This window comes from Bacillus rossius, chromosome 1, assembly GCF_032445375.1.
Source record: "Bacillus rossius redtenbacheri isolate Brsri chromosome 1, Brsri_v3, whole genome shotgun sequence".
In the NCBI taxonomy this organism is placed as follows: domain Eukaryota; kingdom Metazoa; phylum Arthropoda; class Insecta; order Phasmatodea; family Bacillidae; genus Bacillus; species Bacillus rossius.
The window spans coordinates 261,737,181-261,757,439 of NC_086330.1; the positions used below are offsets into that span (position 1 = coordinate 261,737,181).

At 36.5% G+C, this 20,259-nt stretch overlaps 1 protein-coding gene across 3 annotated transcripts in view; it reads left to right on the plus strand.

The window, feature by feature from the left end:
- The first annotated feature begins 1,404 nt into the window (after positions 1-1,404).
- LOC134527534 (CLIP domain-containing serine protease B4-like) overlaps positions 1,405-20,259 on the plus strand; it is a 47,608-nt gene continuing 28,753 nt past the window's right edge. The window contains exons 1-4 of one of the 3 annotated variants that reach the window (XM_063360291.1): positions 1,405-1,601; positions 1,685-1,784; positions 4,432-4,560; positions 10,776-10,982. In XM_063360291.1, coding sequence (XP_063216361.1) covers positions 1,545-1,601; positions 1,685-1,784; positions 4,432-4,560; positions 10,776-10,982 — 493 coding nt within the window. In that variant the 5' untranslated portion in view covers positions 1,405-1,544. Of the gene's footprint in view, positions 1,913-4,431; positions 4,561-10,775; positions 10,983-20,259 lie in introns of all 3 variants that reach the window. The other 2 variants (XM_063360290.1, XM_063360292.1) reach the window with 2 other exon arrangements.

Consider the following 20,259-nt stretch of genomic DNA (forward strand, 5'->3'; position numbering starts at 1 on the left):
TCAGACAGTAGCTGACAGCCTACATAACAAGACAACAGTATTCTGCAAGTAATCTACTGTGCAGCTGTGTCCAGAGTAACAGAGTGAGAGACTGTAAACAATCAGCTGAAAGCCTCACCATAATCAAGAGAGAATGCTGAACCTGTCAAAGACTGTATGTTAATTATTATTTATCTGTCAAGAAATAATAATACTGGTCTTGAATACTAATAATAACTGTCAATATATCATAAGAAATGATAATATTTGATTATGTATAAGCTTAAGTATGTATATAATTTTTCAACTGATTATTTATGTGTGTAAATATTTTTCTTGTGTTATGTTATTATTTAATAATCTCTTAGAATTGTTTTCCATGTAATATATAATTTTGATTTGTGATGTATGAACACCTAACATCACTTGAAAGTGATATATCCATATGTAAACAACACCAAAATCACTGAGATCAAATTGTAAAAACAAAAAAAAACTCTTATAATACGTTGTAAAAATTGTAACAATACTGCAAATTGCATTAGTAGTCAACAAGTTTACTCAGCTAATAGTAAACAAAATTCTGTTTAAACATTTTAAGTATTGTAAATATTTTATGTTTGTTATGATTCAAATCACAAGCCTGTTATATGTCAGTAAAATAAGCTGAATAGCAATTGTATACTATATTATCATGATGTCTAAGGATAATAATTAGAATGGAAACAATTTTAATAATTTATCTGAAAGAAAAAAAAAATGCCAACCAACCCTGATAAGTATTTATATTGTAATTGCAAGTTTTATGGTAACAAGTTATAGTATTATAGTACAGTACCAAGGCTAGAGTACTATATTTATGTAAACAAAGTAAACAAGACAGTTAAACCATTCTACAACTGAAAGACTAGTTAACCAAGAATAAAACTAGCAGAACCATTGTGTAAATAGTGTATTCCTATCATATTTAATAATTATAGCAAAATATTTGTGTTTAAGAAGTAAAAAGATTTTATGTGATTGTTGCATACTATACTGTATTCTCATAAGTCAATGATAATTAATTTTAAGAATTCTTAATAATTTCACATTTTTCATAATAATGATAATTTTTTTTGTATGTGATCACATCCCTATTGTTGTCTTACACCAATGCGACAGTGAGGGCGACTATAGACAGAAACCAGTAAGCACAGAACATTGTTATGGTTATTTATGGAGTAAGTTATGGGACCGCGAGATACTAGAGACACGCCTGTCATGTGCCTAGTGCGGAAATGAAAACGAATGTAGGACACGGCCATGTACTTAGCGGTGCGACGACGGAGCTGGACCCGCTCCAACCGGACGTCCGGTCGACGCCACGTCCGCTGACGCAGGCGCGTCAGCATGGGACCTCCGTCCACCCCCTGCTGTACACCACTGGTCCCCGTCTGGGACGGCTCTAGGGCTGCCCTGCGGACCGCCTGTCAGGACCCGCCGCCGTCAGCCGCTCGTCCCCACGAGCGCGGGCGACCCCGGCACGGCACGTGCTGCTGCCCTATCGGTAGCAGGCACCCTCCGCGATGGCGTGGAGAGGACGTTGCCGTCTGCCCCGGCGTGGATCGACAGAACGACTGAAGGTTGTTAATGGTACACCTAACACTGCATCGCCGTCCACTGCACTCAATTGTAAGTAAACTCACCAGTGTCCTGGTCCTGCCAGATGCTAGCCACCCTCCCAACACCTTACCACCAGCACGACGACGAGACGATGGAGTTTTCGCGCCATTTCCGGAGCGCGGAGCAGCGAGGTGTTGCTTCGGGTACGGCCGGCGGGAGACAACCAGTCACTCCGCACGCCAGCTCTCGGTTGGCTGCAAGTCGCGCGCCAGTTACAACCACCCCTCCGCAAATTCTCAACCGTCGCGCGGGAACCTGAAGCGAATGCTACGTAAGACAGAGACAAATGGGCTATCACTAAACCGGCGGCCACGTGCTTCGTGTCCACTGCGTTTTATTGTTACCCCATGGGACAGCTTCTGTACTACCACAAAGTGTCAGTACAGACATTTCATTCTTATTTAAATGTATTTACAGTTTTATTTATATACTTTCCTATTGTTTGAATTAACCTCCTCTCGTGTCAATGTATTTTTACGAGCACGCTATTGTTGTATTACCACAACTTGAAAAACACTATAGGTCTAACCTGAAAACAAAAACTTATAATATTTTGAACATTATTATTATGAACTTATTTTCCTATGCATTGTTGGAAGTCCTACTGATTTTTCATGTATGTTTCATCCTGTTCAAATTTTTATTTGAAATCTTATTGTTTTTCGAGCTATTACTTACCTGTGATTTAACACTATTGTTGTGACCAAAGGCCATGAGATGCTGCTCTGGATCTCCCAGACAGGGTCTTCACGGGATTCGGCAGCACCGGAACAGGAAGTAGATTAAAATAACAGAAGATGACTTTTTTTTTCTGGCGTATCAACGTATAGGCTGAGGCCTAACGCCTTGGTGATTAAAATCTGTAAAATATGGTTTTCTTGTATTGTTGCTTATATGGTGTAGTGTATATTTGTGCATCTCGACCCAGACATCGACTGTGAGTAAAGTTGTTCTGGTACCAAGAAAATTATTTTAGATGCAAATTGACTAGAGTTTCAGGTACGCCATTAGCAAATAGCGTCGCCATTGTACTAAGCCAGGGGCTTATAGTAATAGTGATTTTACGCCCGTATTAATTGTCGAACTGTGAATGCCACATAAACTTTGTAACTTTAAACATTATTTGGAACGAAAATCAACTAATTTTGGCTATTTTTAAAGAAAGTGAAGTACGTTTTCCGAACACTCAGTGGTCTATCCTATGGAGTTAAAATTGCTTCTACTGAGTAATGCCGTGTGCCTTAAGTAACTATTATTTTCTGTTTTCGTTAAAACTATCTCTTTGAAGTTAAACTGGATTAAAGTATCTACAAACATTTGTAATTTATCTGTGCCTCCGTATCTCCCAATGAGTTTAGCTACAATGAGACTCCAGATGGGATTGATCACATGTAAATTTTAAATATTCAAAATAATTATAATATATTTATTTTTGCTCAGAAATAAAGCCTGTAAAATATAATAATATTTATACTAATCCTCAACTACGTTATACACCAAAGAGAATTGTAAACTTATTGTAAGATTTTCATGTTTATTAATCTTAATACTGTTTAAATAAGATTTTCAAGGTTTTCAGTAATTATGTGTCAGTGTTTTGTCGTTAGTGAAAGTGTTTGCTGTGTTTTGCTTCCTGTTTATAGTAATTTTATATACCATTTCCACCTTCACAACTATATTTTTATTCAGACTACTCTTAATTTTAAATAATAAATCGTTCATCCATTACATATTTTTGTTTCTCTCATCATAATTCTCTTGTTGTTATTTCTTACAGTTTATCTGCAACAGGAGTTATTTGTTGTTGGCTCATTTATTTTAATGTATCTAGTGTTCAAGGGTTTTTGTATAAATTAGTTTTATATGTTTCAACGAGTCATCAACACCACAGATTAAACATTTTCTTCGCCTCTGCGGCATCACCCACCGTACTTAAGTATTATTACTGTAAGCTGAGTAAAGGTGAAGTGGAGTATAAGGTTAAGTACCTAGCCCAGAAAAAAAATATATATATGAGTGGGGACTGCTCAGTATACATAATGCATACGTATAATTTCTGTTTAGTATGTGTGAAATATTTCAAGTATTGCACTGGCTGGTAAGTACAAAAATTAATTATTTTAAATCCAATCGTTTTATAGTCTCGTACACAGTCTAGAAAGGACGTTCTGAAAAGGAATGACAAGGTATGCAAAGAAAAGTTTTTCATTTTTGGGAGATTAAAGAAATCAAGAAGCTGTATGAAATTAATAATTACGTGCGTGTGTATGTACTTGTTATAGTTGTATTTATGGGGAAAAAAATGTTTGTTATACTATTTTAATATTGCTTCGAATTGATCATAGAGTACTAAGTTATTATGGCAAGAAAAAATTATCATAAAGTGAGATGATAATTATTTAAAACTTCACAGATTAATATTTGAAAATAGTACCCGATGATACTGCAACGAGCTATGAATAGAGTAATGTTTACTATTTTACCATTAAAATATTTGCTATGATGCCAAGATTTTAATAAAATTATTCTAATATTTAGTTGTTTAGATAAATTTTAGATCTTGAAATAAAGTCAAGGTGGTAATTTGATCTCTACTACGTATTTACAATTTAAAGTTGTAGGGTTATTTAAATATTGCGTCCTGCATGATTAATAAAAAATACAATTTTCTTGCTTTGATTACATGTTGTGTTGTTGTGATGTTGCATTATTGCGTTCTTGTATATTTTATAATCCTGTCCTAAAGTGTTTTGCCACATCCACAGTGAACCTTGTATGACTGTGTTTCAGGAACAGCGATCTTCACGATGCCTCTTTTATCAGCAATTTATCTTACTACATATATTATGCTTAGTTTGTGGGCAGGAACTGATATTTTCAATAGTTACGAAGGAAAAATTAGAAGGCAAATGTGTACAGGTAATTATTCTTATGCTGTCTGTTCCTCTTAACACCAACCTTGCTCGTGTAAAAGTTAACGTAATTTGTTTAAAAGTTTAAAATTTATGTGTAACATATTTCAAAGAAGGGAGATAGAAAGTATCCAAGATTCGATAGGCTACATAAACTGAGAAATTAGTTTTCAAGTAAATTGAATGATTTCTATAACCCTCAAAATTATTTTCAATTTTTATAATCGTAACATAAAAATGGATCTCTTTGGAAGTAACATATGTAATTAATCGCTTTTGTGATAGATTAAATCCACTAATTGCGACAGTTATGTTGGCAGATCGTTAAGCCAATGGTGATCCTATGTGCAGAATATATATTGCAGTCTGTGTCAACTAACAAAGGATACGCAAATCAGGTCAATCAATCACTATAACCCACCCCACGTTCCCTTCACCCATACACAACATGTTTTTCTATTTTTTTCATTTCTTCCCTCCCTATTTCGCCCGATGACACGCCCTTCCCGCCCCCTTTCAGGCAGGGGTCCTCCCCCTTTATCATCAGTAATTAATTTTTTTTATGATTCATTATGTTACAATTGATTGGAGTATCTTGAAGGTTGATTCCACCCCTTCCCCTCGCACCCCTTTATAACCTTCCTCCTTTTCCTCCTCCACCCCTCTCTCTCAAAACACTCTTTTTTTAATTTCTTCACTCATTCCAAACATAGATCACATCGTGAGAGGTAGTTGTCGGTAGTGTGTTGTTAGCCATCCAGTTTGCCACATATAGTTGAGAAGTTGGGAGGTGGGTGTATGACATCAAAGGTAGTTCGGAGTATCGCTACGAGATAGCACAGCATCTGAACACAGTAACTGTACCATGAACACAGAGGTGACCTCGAGGCTAGGAAGCGAGTACATTGCACATTCGGCCACGAGCTCAATTGAAGAGCAGGGAAGAAAATAACTTATTAAAAAAGTACTGGAGGGGGAAGGAAGGGAGGAGATCAAATTATAAGGAATTAAATTAATAATTAATTAATTGGGAGAAGTGGGGGGAGGTGAGGGTGGTAAAAGAAAAGTTGAGAGAGGAACAAGTTTGGGGAAGGGGAGGTGAAGATATAAAGTATGAAGTTAATGATAAGGGTATCCATATTAATAAGGTGAGAAGGGTATGTAGTTGGAGGTGAAGTCCATCATGTGATGTTGAAAGTGTCTACCAGTAGTACTATGATCTTTGATACAAGAAATACCAGCCGGAGTGCGCCACATACAATTTTGATAGTGTGAGCTGAGAGAGTTGTGGAATCCATCTTTTAACATCAGACTTATTTAATAGAGTGCACCACAGTCATACACACCAAAGTTTTCCATTTCATGAACGTGATGAGTGATTAAGAACTTTGAAATTGTAGATGTACAAACATACTAATAACTCCCTCCTGCATCCCTCACTCACCCTCTCACACACACCCCTCCTTCCTTTGTCCCTTTTCCCTTTAATCTTCTCTTCACATCTCCTCTCTTTATAATTCTTAAACACACTCTCTCTTCTTCTTTCCCCCATCTCCTAACCTTTATTTACCGTAGCACCTCTCCACACGCCACCAAACCTATTTACTTCACACACACTTACACACTCTTCCACCTCTTTGTGCATCTCTTTACTCTCGCATTATCCCTTCCTCGTATACCTCTCTATTCTCCGTCCCTTATGCACTCTCCTTCACACACAACTCACTCACACTCACACTACCAATTCTCTCTCCCTCTCACACACATATATACACATACACACATCCTTTCACTCTATCTTTCTCTATTTCCTGGAATCAAAAATCACAACATTAGGGTCAATAATTGTTAATAATGTATAATTTTTTTAGCTGGAAATGTTAATTATGACTTTTTTGTTATTTTTTATTTATGCCAGACTCAGGTATGCAGATTTCCTTTAATTTACAGAAAACATTTTCGTAACAAATAAAAAAACGCTTATACTTACGAGGTTCTAATGAGAAGCTTAAAACAGTATGTACATATATATACATGTAATATAAATTTACAAATATTTAAAATTAAATCAACTTCTGTACAAACGACGAAATGTATTTTTTCTTGAACCTTTTGAAAGGATATCAATTTTAACACGAAATTAAAAAAAAACATTATCTGGCACAACTATAAATAAAATTACATATGAGTCCTTGACTGGAAACAAATTTTAAAAGCATTCTGGCGATGAAAATCGCCTGGAATTTCCACAGCTAGGCAACACGCAATTCAGTTTTGTGCAGGTATTGCTATTGTTACACTCTGCTCTCTACACTGGTGTAATGTAAATGTCTCCTTGGAGAAACTTTGAGATACTGGATCTTTTAGTTTAAATAAATAAATAACAAATGCAATTTCTTATATATCTGTGCACCTATTTATTTTACTTTTATATTTACTGGAAATGAGCCAACAAAACATTATGACAATAAACATGATAAAGAAGATAGTTCCTTGACATACATAATTTGACTAATGCATTATCCGTTAGCCATTACAGTTGTGTCTAATACACAAATTTGGGTTAATATTGTTTCGTAGGGTCAACCCTTTGTAAAAATATTACGAGATGACTTCCACCATAGTTAACAATAAGAATTGAGAATAACCAATTAACAATAAGAATAAACAATCCCAGGATTATAATAATTGGCATGTCGTGTAATTAAAGTTCTCTAATTACGAATTTTGGTACGCTTGAGGCCTAACGGAGAAATTGGAAATATGTTTGGAACTAGGTGGCCGAAGTTGATGGTTAACACTGTAGTTGGACTACCAGGGCACCATAGCAGTCTTGGGTCCGAGGACGGGAAAAAAGCATGCGGTCGCTATGCTTGATCCGGCTCTTGAACCCTGTCTGTGAACAAGCCAAATAAAACATGATAAGACCTGGTTCACAGACAGTCATTAAACGGGCTAAAGTGCCCACAAAAATGGTGATGTCGGGGAAGAGAAAGGTTGTCGAAACTCACCAAAACAGGGTGTAGCTCGTAGCACTCAGTATGTGTGCCCGCCGGGAGGTGAGCGAAGACCGTCCTAACAAGCGCGGTTGACGCGGACACACACATCATTGTTAGAAATTAGAATTTATCAAACTATGACTATTTCTACATGGAACACAGACTGACTTATTAAGGTCTAAAAAACTTAGGGAAAACATCCCTTTACGAGACGACTGCATTCTCTTATGATGGCAGAAGTGAAGTCTTGCTGTGAGTTGGCCGAGGATGCGAATTGGTCAGTCTGATAACGCGGCGCGAAGTCTCTGCGTGGCGGGAGCGACTCTTAATTAAAACAGGCGCTTGCTTTCGTAAGAAGGGGGTGAGTTACTTCGGCTTCCTGAACGAAAGATTTAGAAGATTTCCGAGTGGGTGGCAAAGAAACACCTGCCTCGATATCTCGACGTTGTCGTTAGCTGCCCCAACGGAGCGCAATCTCTTGGGTGGTGGCTGAAATAGAAAACAAATTGACTTTTGCATATATCGAATGAGGCTACTTAGAAAGCGTACGGATTATGGAGGAGCCTAGTGGGGAACTCTGGTGGCTGGTAGAAGAATTACAGGGCACTTCTTGTAGCGTGAGTCGCCAGGGGGCAGGCTATGTTTGCCCGAGACTCCTAGTAGTTGCTACCTCCGCCGCTAGAGGTCAGATGCGATACTTTTGAAGACCTATGGCTGACCTTGACTTAGGCTGGGGTTAGTGGCCAGTCAGTGGTCTGGTCAGTGTACCCAAGAAAGGTTGGTGAGGGGTGGAGGAGGTGTAAATTGCAACGATGGTGGGAATCTTGCTCTACAGATCCTGGAGACGTGACGGGACATTGGGGAAACTGATTCGTGATCATGCCATCGAGTGCTCGCGTCAGGAGGGCTCTTAGAACCGAGCTTCTCTGATAGCTTGCAGGGAATAGCAGTTCTTGTCACGGCTACAGGGAGAATTACAGGCGACGGGTATGCATCAAAGCGGGGAAAAGACGAGCCCACATGCTGGCTCGCAAAGATTCGGCAAAAATCAGATATGGCGCTGGGAACAGATTGGGGAGACTAGCCTGACAAAGATTAAGTTTTGCAGGCTCAGTGCTTGTTTATAACAAGACACAGGTACACTCCAATGCAATTATTGCATGCCTACTAATTTTCAAACATTCTTTACTAATTTATAAATGCAAAAGTAACTATGTCTGTCTGTATGTCGCGCTTTCACGCCAAAACTACTGAACAGATTTAAATGAAATTTGGTACACATATAGTCTAGAGACTAAGAAACGACATTGGATACTTTTAAATGCGTAAAAAGGGTTGTAAGGGGTTGAAAGGGGGGCATGAAAAGTTGTATGGATGTTCGTATGGGCTAGGCTGTTGATTCGATATAAATAAATATGACATTCAAATTTTGTAAAAGATTTAACCTCAAGGGTGTAAAATAACAATAGGTAATAGAGGATTTAAGTTTTAATGGAAATATGTAAGGTTTATGTGAATGTTTTATACGTTTGCGACAATAGACAAAATATTAGAGCTATTCTGATGTAACATTTACGGTGTCATTACCAAATGTGAAACTGAAGTTAACGGGAGTAAGAAACTTGCCAAGCAACGCGCCGTACACAATGAGAGCTCTGCTGCCGTGTTTGGGGGGGGGGGGGGGGGTTCGCGCAGCGTGGTACGGCGTGGTGTATGTGGAGAAATATGCCTAAGTGTGCTTATCCAAACGGGCAGACACGTGAGTGCAGACGACTGTGCCACACGCATGCGAATACTGATTTTTTTCGTTGCAAACTCATTATTATTCACTGCAAATTGATTAAAATTCGATTTGCTTACACGATTTTTTGTTTATTTAATTGATGTTCTTCGTGAAATACAATTAACTTTAAGTTTTAATGTAATAACGTAGTTTATAAAAATGTAGTTAAATAAACTCATATTAATACTTTATACCTTATGTACTTATATACTTAAATAATTTTATATGCTCTTTGCAGTGAAACACTGCAAATAGCACATTAAAATATTTATGTGTATGTATGTGTCTTATCTGTAAAATAATTAGCCTAATAAATTAAAAGTGCTACCCAAAGACACTATTCCACGCGGACAAAGTCGCGGGCACAGTTAGTTTGAATATATGTATCAATTTTATCACATATAAGTGTATAATTATAAATAAAAGAAGAAAAAACAATTATGTTAGAGCATAAAAAAATTATGTCATACTACTCATGTGAAAAAAAATTAAAATGTGACATCACGATGCAAGTCAACTTAATTCCCACGACTATTCAAACCTCATATGTACCTACAGCTAGATTCATCGCTTGCACGTACAAAGTATGATTATAATAAACAGGAGTTAGCATTCCGAAAACATGCAACGCAAATAAAATCACTGCCTCATAAAATATACACCACTCCACAATGACACCTGCACATAAAAATGAAGGAAAATCATCAACAGTAGAAACACGCATTCTTCCTAAAATATTTTCACATTAACTTACACACAAATAAAATGAATGAGAAAAAATTATAAACCATTTGAAACAATCTGCTATACATAAAAAATTCCACTAAACATTCAACACTCCCAAATAATAAAAACATTACAGAGCGAGAAAGCAATTATGGAATCACCTGTTTACGCTACTATAAAATTCAGGGAAAATTCTCGAGCAAAGTCGATACTAGATAAAAAAAAATAACACGTTAGACCATTTCCTTAAAGAGGTAATAGGTTAGAAGTATTTCTCTAAGTTGCAAAGTGTATTAGTACCTTTTCTATGATTTGGTTAATTGCCATAGAAATAGGTGTATGGTTAATCTGTTGTGTTTAATTTAACTTTTGCGATATATGTGTAATTTTAAACACAAATGCCAGATGTTTTACTACAATATTAAGTATATTCACACAGGATATGAATATGTAAAATTGAAGACATTTCAGAATTTTTTGTGATTACATCTATAGCTTAATCCTGCTAATGAAATTTGTGTATTTTATACAGTTTTAAATTCTATCATATTTTAATGACCATACAATAATTAGCAAAATTTCAGAAAATATACTTAATTTTTTTAATTATATGAATATAATTAATGTATAATAAACAAATTAAATTAAGTTCTATATGATGAATGGTAAATAATACATTAAAATGGCTCATATGTTTGTTACGATGCCATGAAGATACTCCTACGATCGGCGGGAGCAGGAACCACACGCGGCGTAGCGCAGATGGCGACCTGCCCCCGCCGCCGTTCGAGCCGCACGACCACCCCAACTGGCAGCTGTTCGAGCACGAGCAGTGCGGCGCCGTGGCGACGGACAGGACCGCCTATGGGGATGAGGTGGCCTTGGGGGACTTCAGATGGGTTGCCAGGATAGGCTACATAAGTGAGTACAACCACTACTAGCGAGGCGGTACAACTGTTATGTTTTACACTCACAGGTACGAGGGCCCGACTTAAAATGCCGTTCCATGCATCAGGTTTTCATATTCCTGGAAAATGCTGGGATTGTTATTTCTTTTAGACCTTGGTCAATTCTTCCTTATTTTCCGTAAACAATGTTCGTTGGCATGATACGCAAAACATTATTAAAATGAAAATATGAATAATAAAGTTATCTCTTAGAACCACAAACTAAAAGTTGAAATTAAAAAATTTGCAAATTAATTCCCAAGCAATTTCTACGAGAAATTTACACTTTGTTTTATAAATTTTATTTCTGCATTCAGGTACATAAGTGTAATTTTCTAAAAGCATTAGCTTTAGGATAATTTATAATGGAGATGAATAACATGTAAATAACCTTGATTCATATGTTGTTGATATTAAAGTTAGAATGGCACGCAATTTTATACCCAGTGTGTTTCTGGCAATTTTTAGTATAATCAGAAGTTCACAATGGATTAATTGCATTTCAGTTGATAAAGTTAAAATAATTATTTTTATATTTTTTCCATTTCTACTATGCATAGTTCTGTAACTGCAAACTACATGATTTTGAGTTCTCAATCTGTCCCATCATATTCAAAATATTTACTCGTATACAAGAGACGTACCAACGGGTTTTTTATTTGCGTAGGTTGGCAATGTCAACAGTTGCCGAATGGAAAAGATGTTGGCCGCCAGAAAGTAAACTAACATAACCTGACTTTGTTAAGTTCTTTGAATTGTTCTTGAAATGGGGAATATTAATTTAAATCATTATTTTGACTTCATCATGTAAAACTCCCGTCAAAGATGCACGCGCATTTCATGCATTTCCATAATTTACTACAATTTAACCTTCAATTTTCTTATTGAAGTATAACTTCAAAAAGAATTCCCTACTGAAAACCATAAATTTCCATGATTTAAAATCAAGGGCGCTGTACCTCGGATGCAAAGCTATTGTTTGAAGCTTATTTTAAGGAAAAGAGCACAGCATAAAGGGCGCCACTGAATGCATCTACTTGCACTAAAAAATGCCTTTGAAAATCCACCAGAGCCAGCACAGGAGAATTGCCAATAGTCTGTTTCTATTTCTGAAATGCTACCTATTGGGCGTCCCCCCCCCCCCCCCACAATTGAAAAGTAATTTTATTTTTTCCTATGCTGATTCAGGGGTGCACACAAATTAGAGTATTTTTCTATGAAGCGACTTAAGTACCCCATAATACCTATAAATCTCATAATCTCACGTGACGGTGCTGTGGAAATTCTGGATTGCCTTTATTTTAATTTGATATATCACCATTTTTCCCTTTCCTATTAAACGTTTTTAGGAATTTTATTTTTGCACCGACCTAAGAACCTACTCCGGGTTTACAGTGCCCCCTTGAGTGCCTCAAACACCTTTCCCACATACTCAAGATATTCTTCAAATGTTGCGAATAAATACACATGTCAAGTAAACTAATAACAAAATTGAACTGAAAATCCTTTTAAATGTGACATAAGATGCGGGATAGACACTGTGACCTAAAGTTTATCCCAAAGGTTTCCACTGGTAATGCACCTAGCGAGTAACAAAACCAGTGCATTTTCTACTGGAGGGGTCTAACACACACTCATAAAAGGCAGCGTTGAGATTAAGTACGGTGAAATACTGGGCATGTCCCATGTGTTGCAGAACAGTTTCAATATTCGGCAAAAGAATACTGCCTAGTTTAATGAGGTCATTAAAAATTATATAACCCAGAACGATCCGAAATTTTCATGGGTTTTCCTATGAACCAGAAACGTGGGAAAGGCATATGCTGAATCGGCGGCTTCGATAATGTCTTCAATTTTTAGGTCTTTAATAATCTGCTAGAAAATCTGCATTTTAGGTGGTGAACATTTTTTAAAAACACAACGGTCATCCAGCAACTCAATTTAATACGGCATTATCCACATTTTCCCACCCATTCCATGATAACGTCTAGAAAATCCCGTGATAGCTGTTGAATTTTCTCCTTTTAGTTTATTGAGAGATGCTCTTTCAAACATTCCAACCCCGCTAACCACTCTGGCCTTCATTTTAAGTTTACATAACTCCACTCATTTGTCATTATCAAAAGCAAAACTAACGTGTTGGTTTGTGCAAAATACAATGGCCTGTGTGTCTCTTAAAAAGTCCCAGCCCAGTATCATTTTTTCCATCAAATTTGGCATGACATAAAAACATCTTCTCCAAGAGTAATGAGCGATTAAAAAAAAAGCATTACATTAAGCATTTTTCTATGCGCTTTACCAGTGGCTAAATGCACTTTCAAGCTTTATTTAGTACTCAGTAGCAGATATATGCTGATCATACAACTTAACCCATTCACTTATAATTGTGGCACTTTTCATCTCTGCTAAGAGCTGTTTATTTCTAAAGCGCCAGATATTTAACTCATTTTTAAAAAGACATCTGCCCGCTCAGTGAACACTTTTCCCAGAAAACCACACTGAAATATCCCACCCCTGTTATTACCTCACTTTTTGAGATAACTGGCCACCCAGGGGTTATTTTCTACAGAAATAACAACCTACTTTCCACCTTTCTATTTTTCCCTTAGAAACATCTCCACTGATGTTTTTCTTGAACCACACGCTACCTTTTGCATTAATTTCCTGCTACGCAAGAACTTTGTCCAAACCATCAAATTTGTTCCCCCATGTATCTCCGTTCTCACTGAAATTATGATTACATTGCTTTATTTAACCCCTAATCATTTCCGCACGATTTTGCCTCTAACTACTAGATGACTGCAACTGTTTAAGATCCCCTGTATCCTTGATTCTTTTGGATGCCCCAATTCTTGACCTCTTACACTCCTTTCATTACATGACAGAGCAATAAAACAAATATTGTCCACGCATGCAGCCCATTCACTAATGTCATATATATTCCTACATTCGAAAATGACTTCAAGCTTCAAATTTTCTATCAAAATATTAATGTACTCATTCTCGCTCATGTCTACTTTTAACACATATGTATGATTTAATACATAGTGCACAAAGCACAAACTTTCCTCCCCCTTCTCATGAAAATCATAAATGTGCGCTCTGATTAAATCCCCTCTCTTTTTGCAAGAGCATAAAATTATTCACAGTTCCTCTTTTCATTTGGTCCAAACCTATACTTGCGCTATACTTCCTAAACAGATCTCACGTCATGGTCCTGAGCAAAACGAAAATAAAACCGTAATTAATTAGCCCTCATTGCAAAAAATAATTTGCCTGAGCCGAACTGTCTGCGACCAGGCAACAACGTAAGAGCTGTTCCGCACATGTGCTGCTAAGCTGGAAATTTTATACCAAAACCTTCAATGCCACTTTCTTTTTTAAGAAGCGTATCTATACTGACCTGACCTCTACAAAAAAGTCACTCACTTGAAGGCCCACATTACTGACCTTATTCAACGCTCCATAATCAGTCAAATGTTCTGACAGATCTTACTTTCTCACTATTTCTACTCCACCATAGGCCATAATTGTGATGAGCAAAAAAGTTATCTTAAAAGTGCTTAAACAGTATTTAAGATGAAACGGGACAATCCGACTGCGACTCTTACTAGCAGAGTGGCGCAGACTTGAGGCTTCTATGCGGGTGGAGGACACAAAATTTAGTCTGAGGCAGGCTCGATTTACCTTGAATTAAGTATCTAATCTTCTTACTTTGACTTGAGAACAAATAAAACAAAAAGCCTTAAATGTTGTTCACTGTTCTCTTTACTATACAAAAACGTAAAATCAATGATATTAGAATATCTAAAATGATAAACATGGCCTGGGTGAACACGCAATGATAATCTATACTTGCTACCGGGGCGCACCTCCGAATTACCCAAATAAGATAAAACATTAAAACCTAAATACAATAATACTGATTACAATAAATAAAATATTATGGTGATTTGATTTACAATTCATTACCGTGCATATATTCGCTAATCCATGCAACAAGCTCATGGCTATTTCAACCATGACGTAAACATTAACGTAAATACTGATACATAACGTAAATCTCATGCTAAATACAACAAGAGAGACAATGTTGTTTTATAAATTTTTAACAAAAGTTGGAGAAAATTTGGCCGAAACTACACGATATGTCAAACTGTCTTATGTCTCGTGACGGTAAATTAATTATACAAAATCTCATTTAATAAACATAAAAAGTAGTATGTTTTGGGGGCTCCTGAAACAGGGTTCAGGGTGTGGTGACTGTGGTGTCGACCGCCATCTTGGATCGTGACGTCACGGCGGCCATCTGGGATGGTTGTGACCTTGACCTTTAACCTTGACCTTGACCTTCAGCCCTAAAAATTGCCAAAAGTTGCCAAAATTGGGCAAAAATTACCCAAAATTCCTCAAAATTCGCCAAAATTTCCATTTATATGGAAAAAAATTCCGCCAAAAAATCTCAAAAAATTAACACAATTCAAAAATTCGGATTTCGAAAATCCTAAAAAGTCGTTTTGCCCAAGAAAGAATTCAAATTCATAAAAACAGCTTAAGCATCCATGTCTAAAGCCTCCGGTAAGCCATTTATAGGAATAAGGATACCATGACCACCATTTTGAATTATGATGTCACCTCTGCAATTTCGTTGCTGCCGCCATCTTTAAAATCTTCATTTAATATCCGATTTTCATGAAAAAAAAATTTAAAATTTATAAAAAAATCAATTAACAAAATTTTTGATAAAAATATTAAAAGAAATAACTTTTATGACACGGAGCTTGCAGTCCTCGGTTCGAGACTGACGAGTGCAAAAAAATCAAAATGGCGACCGATCCTTCCCCCGTTTTAGGTACACGCAGACTGGCCCCCACCACTTTGTTAATAGCATATATATCGTCAGGTAACATGACATCACCTCCGCCATCTTGAAAATCCATAATTTTTTGTTAGAAAATCGGGGAAAAAAATAAAAATCATTAAAAAATTAATCAACCGAATTAAATAATAAAAATCCTTAAAACCAACGTTTCACTTTTCGTGACGGCCACCATCTTGAAATCATCCACTGGAGACCACCATCTTGTTTCCGTCAGCTAGAGTGTGCTGATACCATGTTAGTATAATTTTCTGGTCATCATACCTATGTACTCAACTGCTGGCATTGAACTTTGATCTTGACCTTGAAATTTAACCTTGACCTTGAAATTTGACATTGACCTTGATCTACGACTTTGACCTTGACGACTATCATGGATCTGACATTTTGCATTCAGTACATGCTACCAGGAGCTACAACATGCTAGTGGTCATTACCACCATCTTGTTTTCGTCTGCTGGAGGACACCATCTTGTGTGTGTACATGTCTTACCATCATGCTAGTTTTATTCTAACCCGATAGAGTGCAGTAATTATTTATTACCGAGGTGCCCCCACCATCTTTAAATTTGGACTCCATCTTGAAGTCATGTAATTATTTAGCTAGAAATGCGGAAAAAATTCCAAAATTAATTAAAAAAATGGCAATCATCTACAGATTAATTCGATCTGCTCCTGTTCTTGGTTCGATACTCGATCGATGTAATAACGTTTAATTTTATGTTAAAAAATAATAATTTCAATAAACCATCTTCAAAATTCTTAAAGAGACTTTAAATCATATACTACCATTATTCTATAAGCCATCAATACCAGCATCTTGGAAAATTCGTAATAATTAACCTAGAAATTCAGGAAAGTTCAAAATTCATTAAATAAATTTGCAAACAATATACTGATTAATTAGGTCGACTAAGGTCCTTGGCACGATCCTGGACAAACCTAAAAGAAATTTAATCTAAATACCAGAAAAGTGTAGGGTTCGAGAAATAAAACACCACAAGTTCTTTACAAACATAATATTTACTACAAAATTTCTATCCTACTAAAGGATCACTTGCAAAAGCCAGCAATTTTATAAACATTTAGCCCTGCATAGACGTGCAACTACTACTTCTTATAAACATTTAGCCCTACATAGACGTGCAAGGACTACTTCTTAGCTCCAACAGCTCCAACAGCTCCAACAGCTCCAAATGCTACAAATGCTCCAAATTCTCCAAATGCTCCAAATGCTCCAAATTCTCCAACAGCTCCAAATGCTCCAAAGGCTCCAAATGCTCCAACAGCTCCAAATTCTCCAACTGCCTTTTCTTTCAACAGCTCCAATGATATTGGGCTACAATGCTATGAGTCTAAGAGATTACGAGGCTACAAGGCTACGAGTCTAAAAGGATTTAGCTGGTTACGAATTATACATGGCTGCGAGACTGCATGACTAAAAGACCGCATGGCTACGAAACTACATGTCTATGAAGCTACAAGGATACAAGTCTACTCGGCTACAAAAGCTCCAACAACTCCAACACGCAATGTACGCAATGTACGCGCAATACATATAATTTACGCGCAATAAATGTAATGATTACATAGTACACACAGGAAACGAAATGAAGAAATAGAACACACACAGGAAAAAACGGAATGTACACACAGTACACACAGGAAACGGAACGTACACATAGTACACACAGGAAACGGAACGTACACACAGTACACACAGGAAACGGAACGTACACACAGTACACACAGGAAACGGAAGGAACACACAGGAAACGGAATGATCACAAATACAGTAGCGGAAACACAGGCTTAGTTGAAAATCAGAATACAAGAAATAAAAACATTAAAATTTTACTTTAAATATTTAATTTATTACTCAACATTACACAAATACAAGTAAAAGAAGCCATTATTGTATGTAGCCAGCTTTCCTCAGTTCTTTGAGTATGAAGGATATTTCTTTGATGCACGAATAGTTTCCTGCACAAATTGAGCCATGTACAAGTCTTAGCCGGTCAACCAATATGTTTGGATCTTTCCATGATGTGTAATCAATCTCTTCTACCACCATCTTACTTGCTTGATTATTATACATACTTTTAATATCACAATCGTCCCAGTGATCATAAGAAGAATTATCAGATTTATTTATTATAACACGTCGTTTCCTTCGTTTCGGGCTCAGGACACCGCCACATTCTTAGATCTTGTAGCTTTAGGTGCTTCATCACAGTCTATGCCTTTGTCAATAGCCTCAGAGTCACTGTAACAATCACTGTAGAAGACATCCTCGTCACCCAGATTACCGTATGAATTCGATATCGATGATGTCGAAGTGTGTTCATCGTCTTCATGCTTCCTTTTTAGGAGTCAATCATTTTTACAAAGAATGGAGGATCTACTGAATATAGGCTTGAATGTATTCTCACTTTTCACGGTGTTATACTTCCATTAGTTTCAGTCTTCCCGAAGCCATCAGCATTCTTCAATTTATGTTCTTCGTCACGATCGAGTGAGCTAATACCATCACGCTCAGAACAAGGAAAATTATTGTCGTAATGCAGATCACTCTTCTTTAGTCTAGTGGATCCATCGATGTCCTCTATGCCGTAAATAGGCTTGGTTTTACATGTTCTATCAAGTCTTTTTAAGCTGTCAATTCGTGTTAACAACCTGCTACACCGATTACAGCTTAACATTTTGCGTAGTGAGTTTTTAGCACAATCATTCCTCTCATGACATCTAGCATTCCTTCTCGTGACAAAATCCTTGCCACAATATCTACAGCGGATTCCTTCCGATTCAGCTGCAGATAACAAACAATGATCCATGGTAGCTTCTGTGACTAATGTTAGATACACACTGACAGTTTTCCAATTGGAACCATTTTTTAAATATAATTTTTAAAATATTTCATCAGCGAGAGTTAAGTTATCTAACGCAAAGCAAATTGATGCAAGAAGTTCTGCTTGTCAACAACAGATGTCGACACCTTTTTGTTTGCAGGTAAATATCATTTATTTTATGTGGTATGCGGGATGCTCACTAATAATCGCAAAAGAAGGAATGCTTCGCTAGACATCAAGGAGAAGTAAGTTCGTCCTTCATGATAGTGTTTCTCTTCCGTCTTATCAGATATTTTTGGACTGAGTAATGTTTTTTTTTAATCCACCTTATAAAAAATGTTGTCAGTTCTGATTTAGTACCAGAAATTAACAATTTATTTGCATCACAGGATAAAATGACATAACTCATTAAGTAAAAAGTCCTTCATGCGGAGATCAATTTCTCATCTGTAAGCAGAAGCACTCGGAGAAAATCATCAGATGTCTACTCAGGAATAATGAGAAGCACTAAAAGAGAACAACCAAAATATTGTCAATAATAATCAGGAGCACACGGAGAAAAAAACCATAATATTGACAAAAAAAATCAGTAGCACACGGAGAAAACCACCATAATATTGACAAGAATAATCAGTAGCACACGTAGAAAACCACCATAACATTGACAAGAGTATTCGGAAGCACACTGAGAAAACCGCCTCAAGTTTTCTTTAATGACATGAAATTACAGAAAAAATAAATAAAAAAAAATAAAAACAAAAAAATGCAAAGGATTTTGCTAGCTTGTGAACTTCTCATTGGTGTGCATAGTTAGAGTTCTAGTATAAGCCAGAATTCTTTGTAATTTTTTTGTTTTTATTTTTATTTATTTATTTATTTTTCTGTAATTTCATGTCATTAAAGAAAACTTGAGGCGGTTTTCTCAGTGTGCTTCCGATTACTCTTGTCAATGTTATGGTGGTTTTCTCCGTGTGCTACTGATTATTCTTGTCAATATTATGGTGGTTTTCTCCGTGTGCTACTGATTTTTCTTGTCAATATTATGGTTTTTTTTTCTCCGTGTGCTCCTGATTATTATTGACAATATTTTGGTTGTTCTCTTTTAGTGCTTCTCATTATTCCTGAGTAGACATCTGATGATTTTCTCCGAGTGCTTCTGGTTACAGATGAGAAATTGATCACCGCATGAAGGACTTTTTACTTAATGAGTTATGTCATTTTATCCTGTGATGCAATTAAATTGTTAATTTCTGGTACTAAATCAGAACTGACAACATTTTTTATAAGGTGGATTAAAAAAAAACATTACTCAGTCCAAAAATATCTGATAAGACGGAAGAGAAACACTATCATGAAGGACGAACTTACTTCTCCTTGATGTCTAGCGAAGCATTCCTTCTTTTGCGATTATAAGTGAGCATCCCGCATACCACATAAAATAAATGATATTTACCTGCAAACAAAAATGTGTCGACATCTGTTGTTGACAAGCAGAACTTCTTGCATCAATTTGCTTTGCGTTA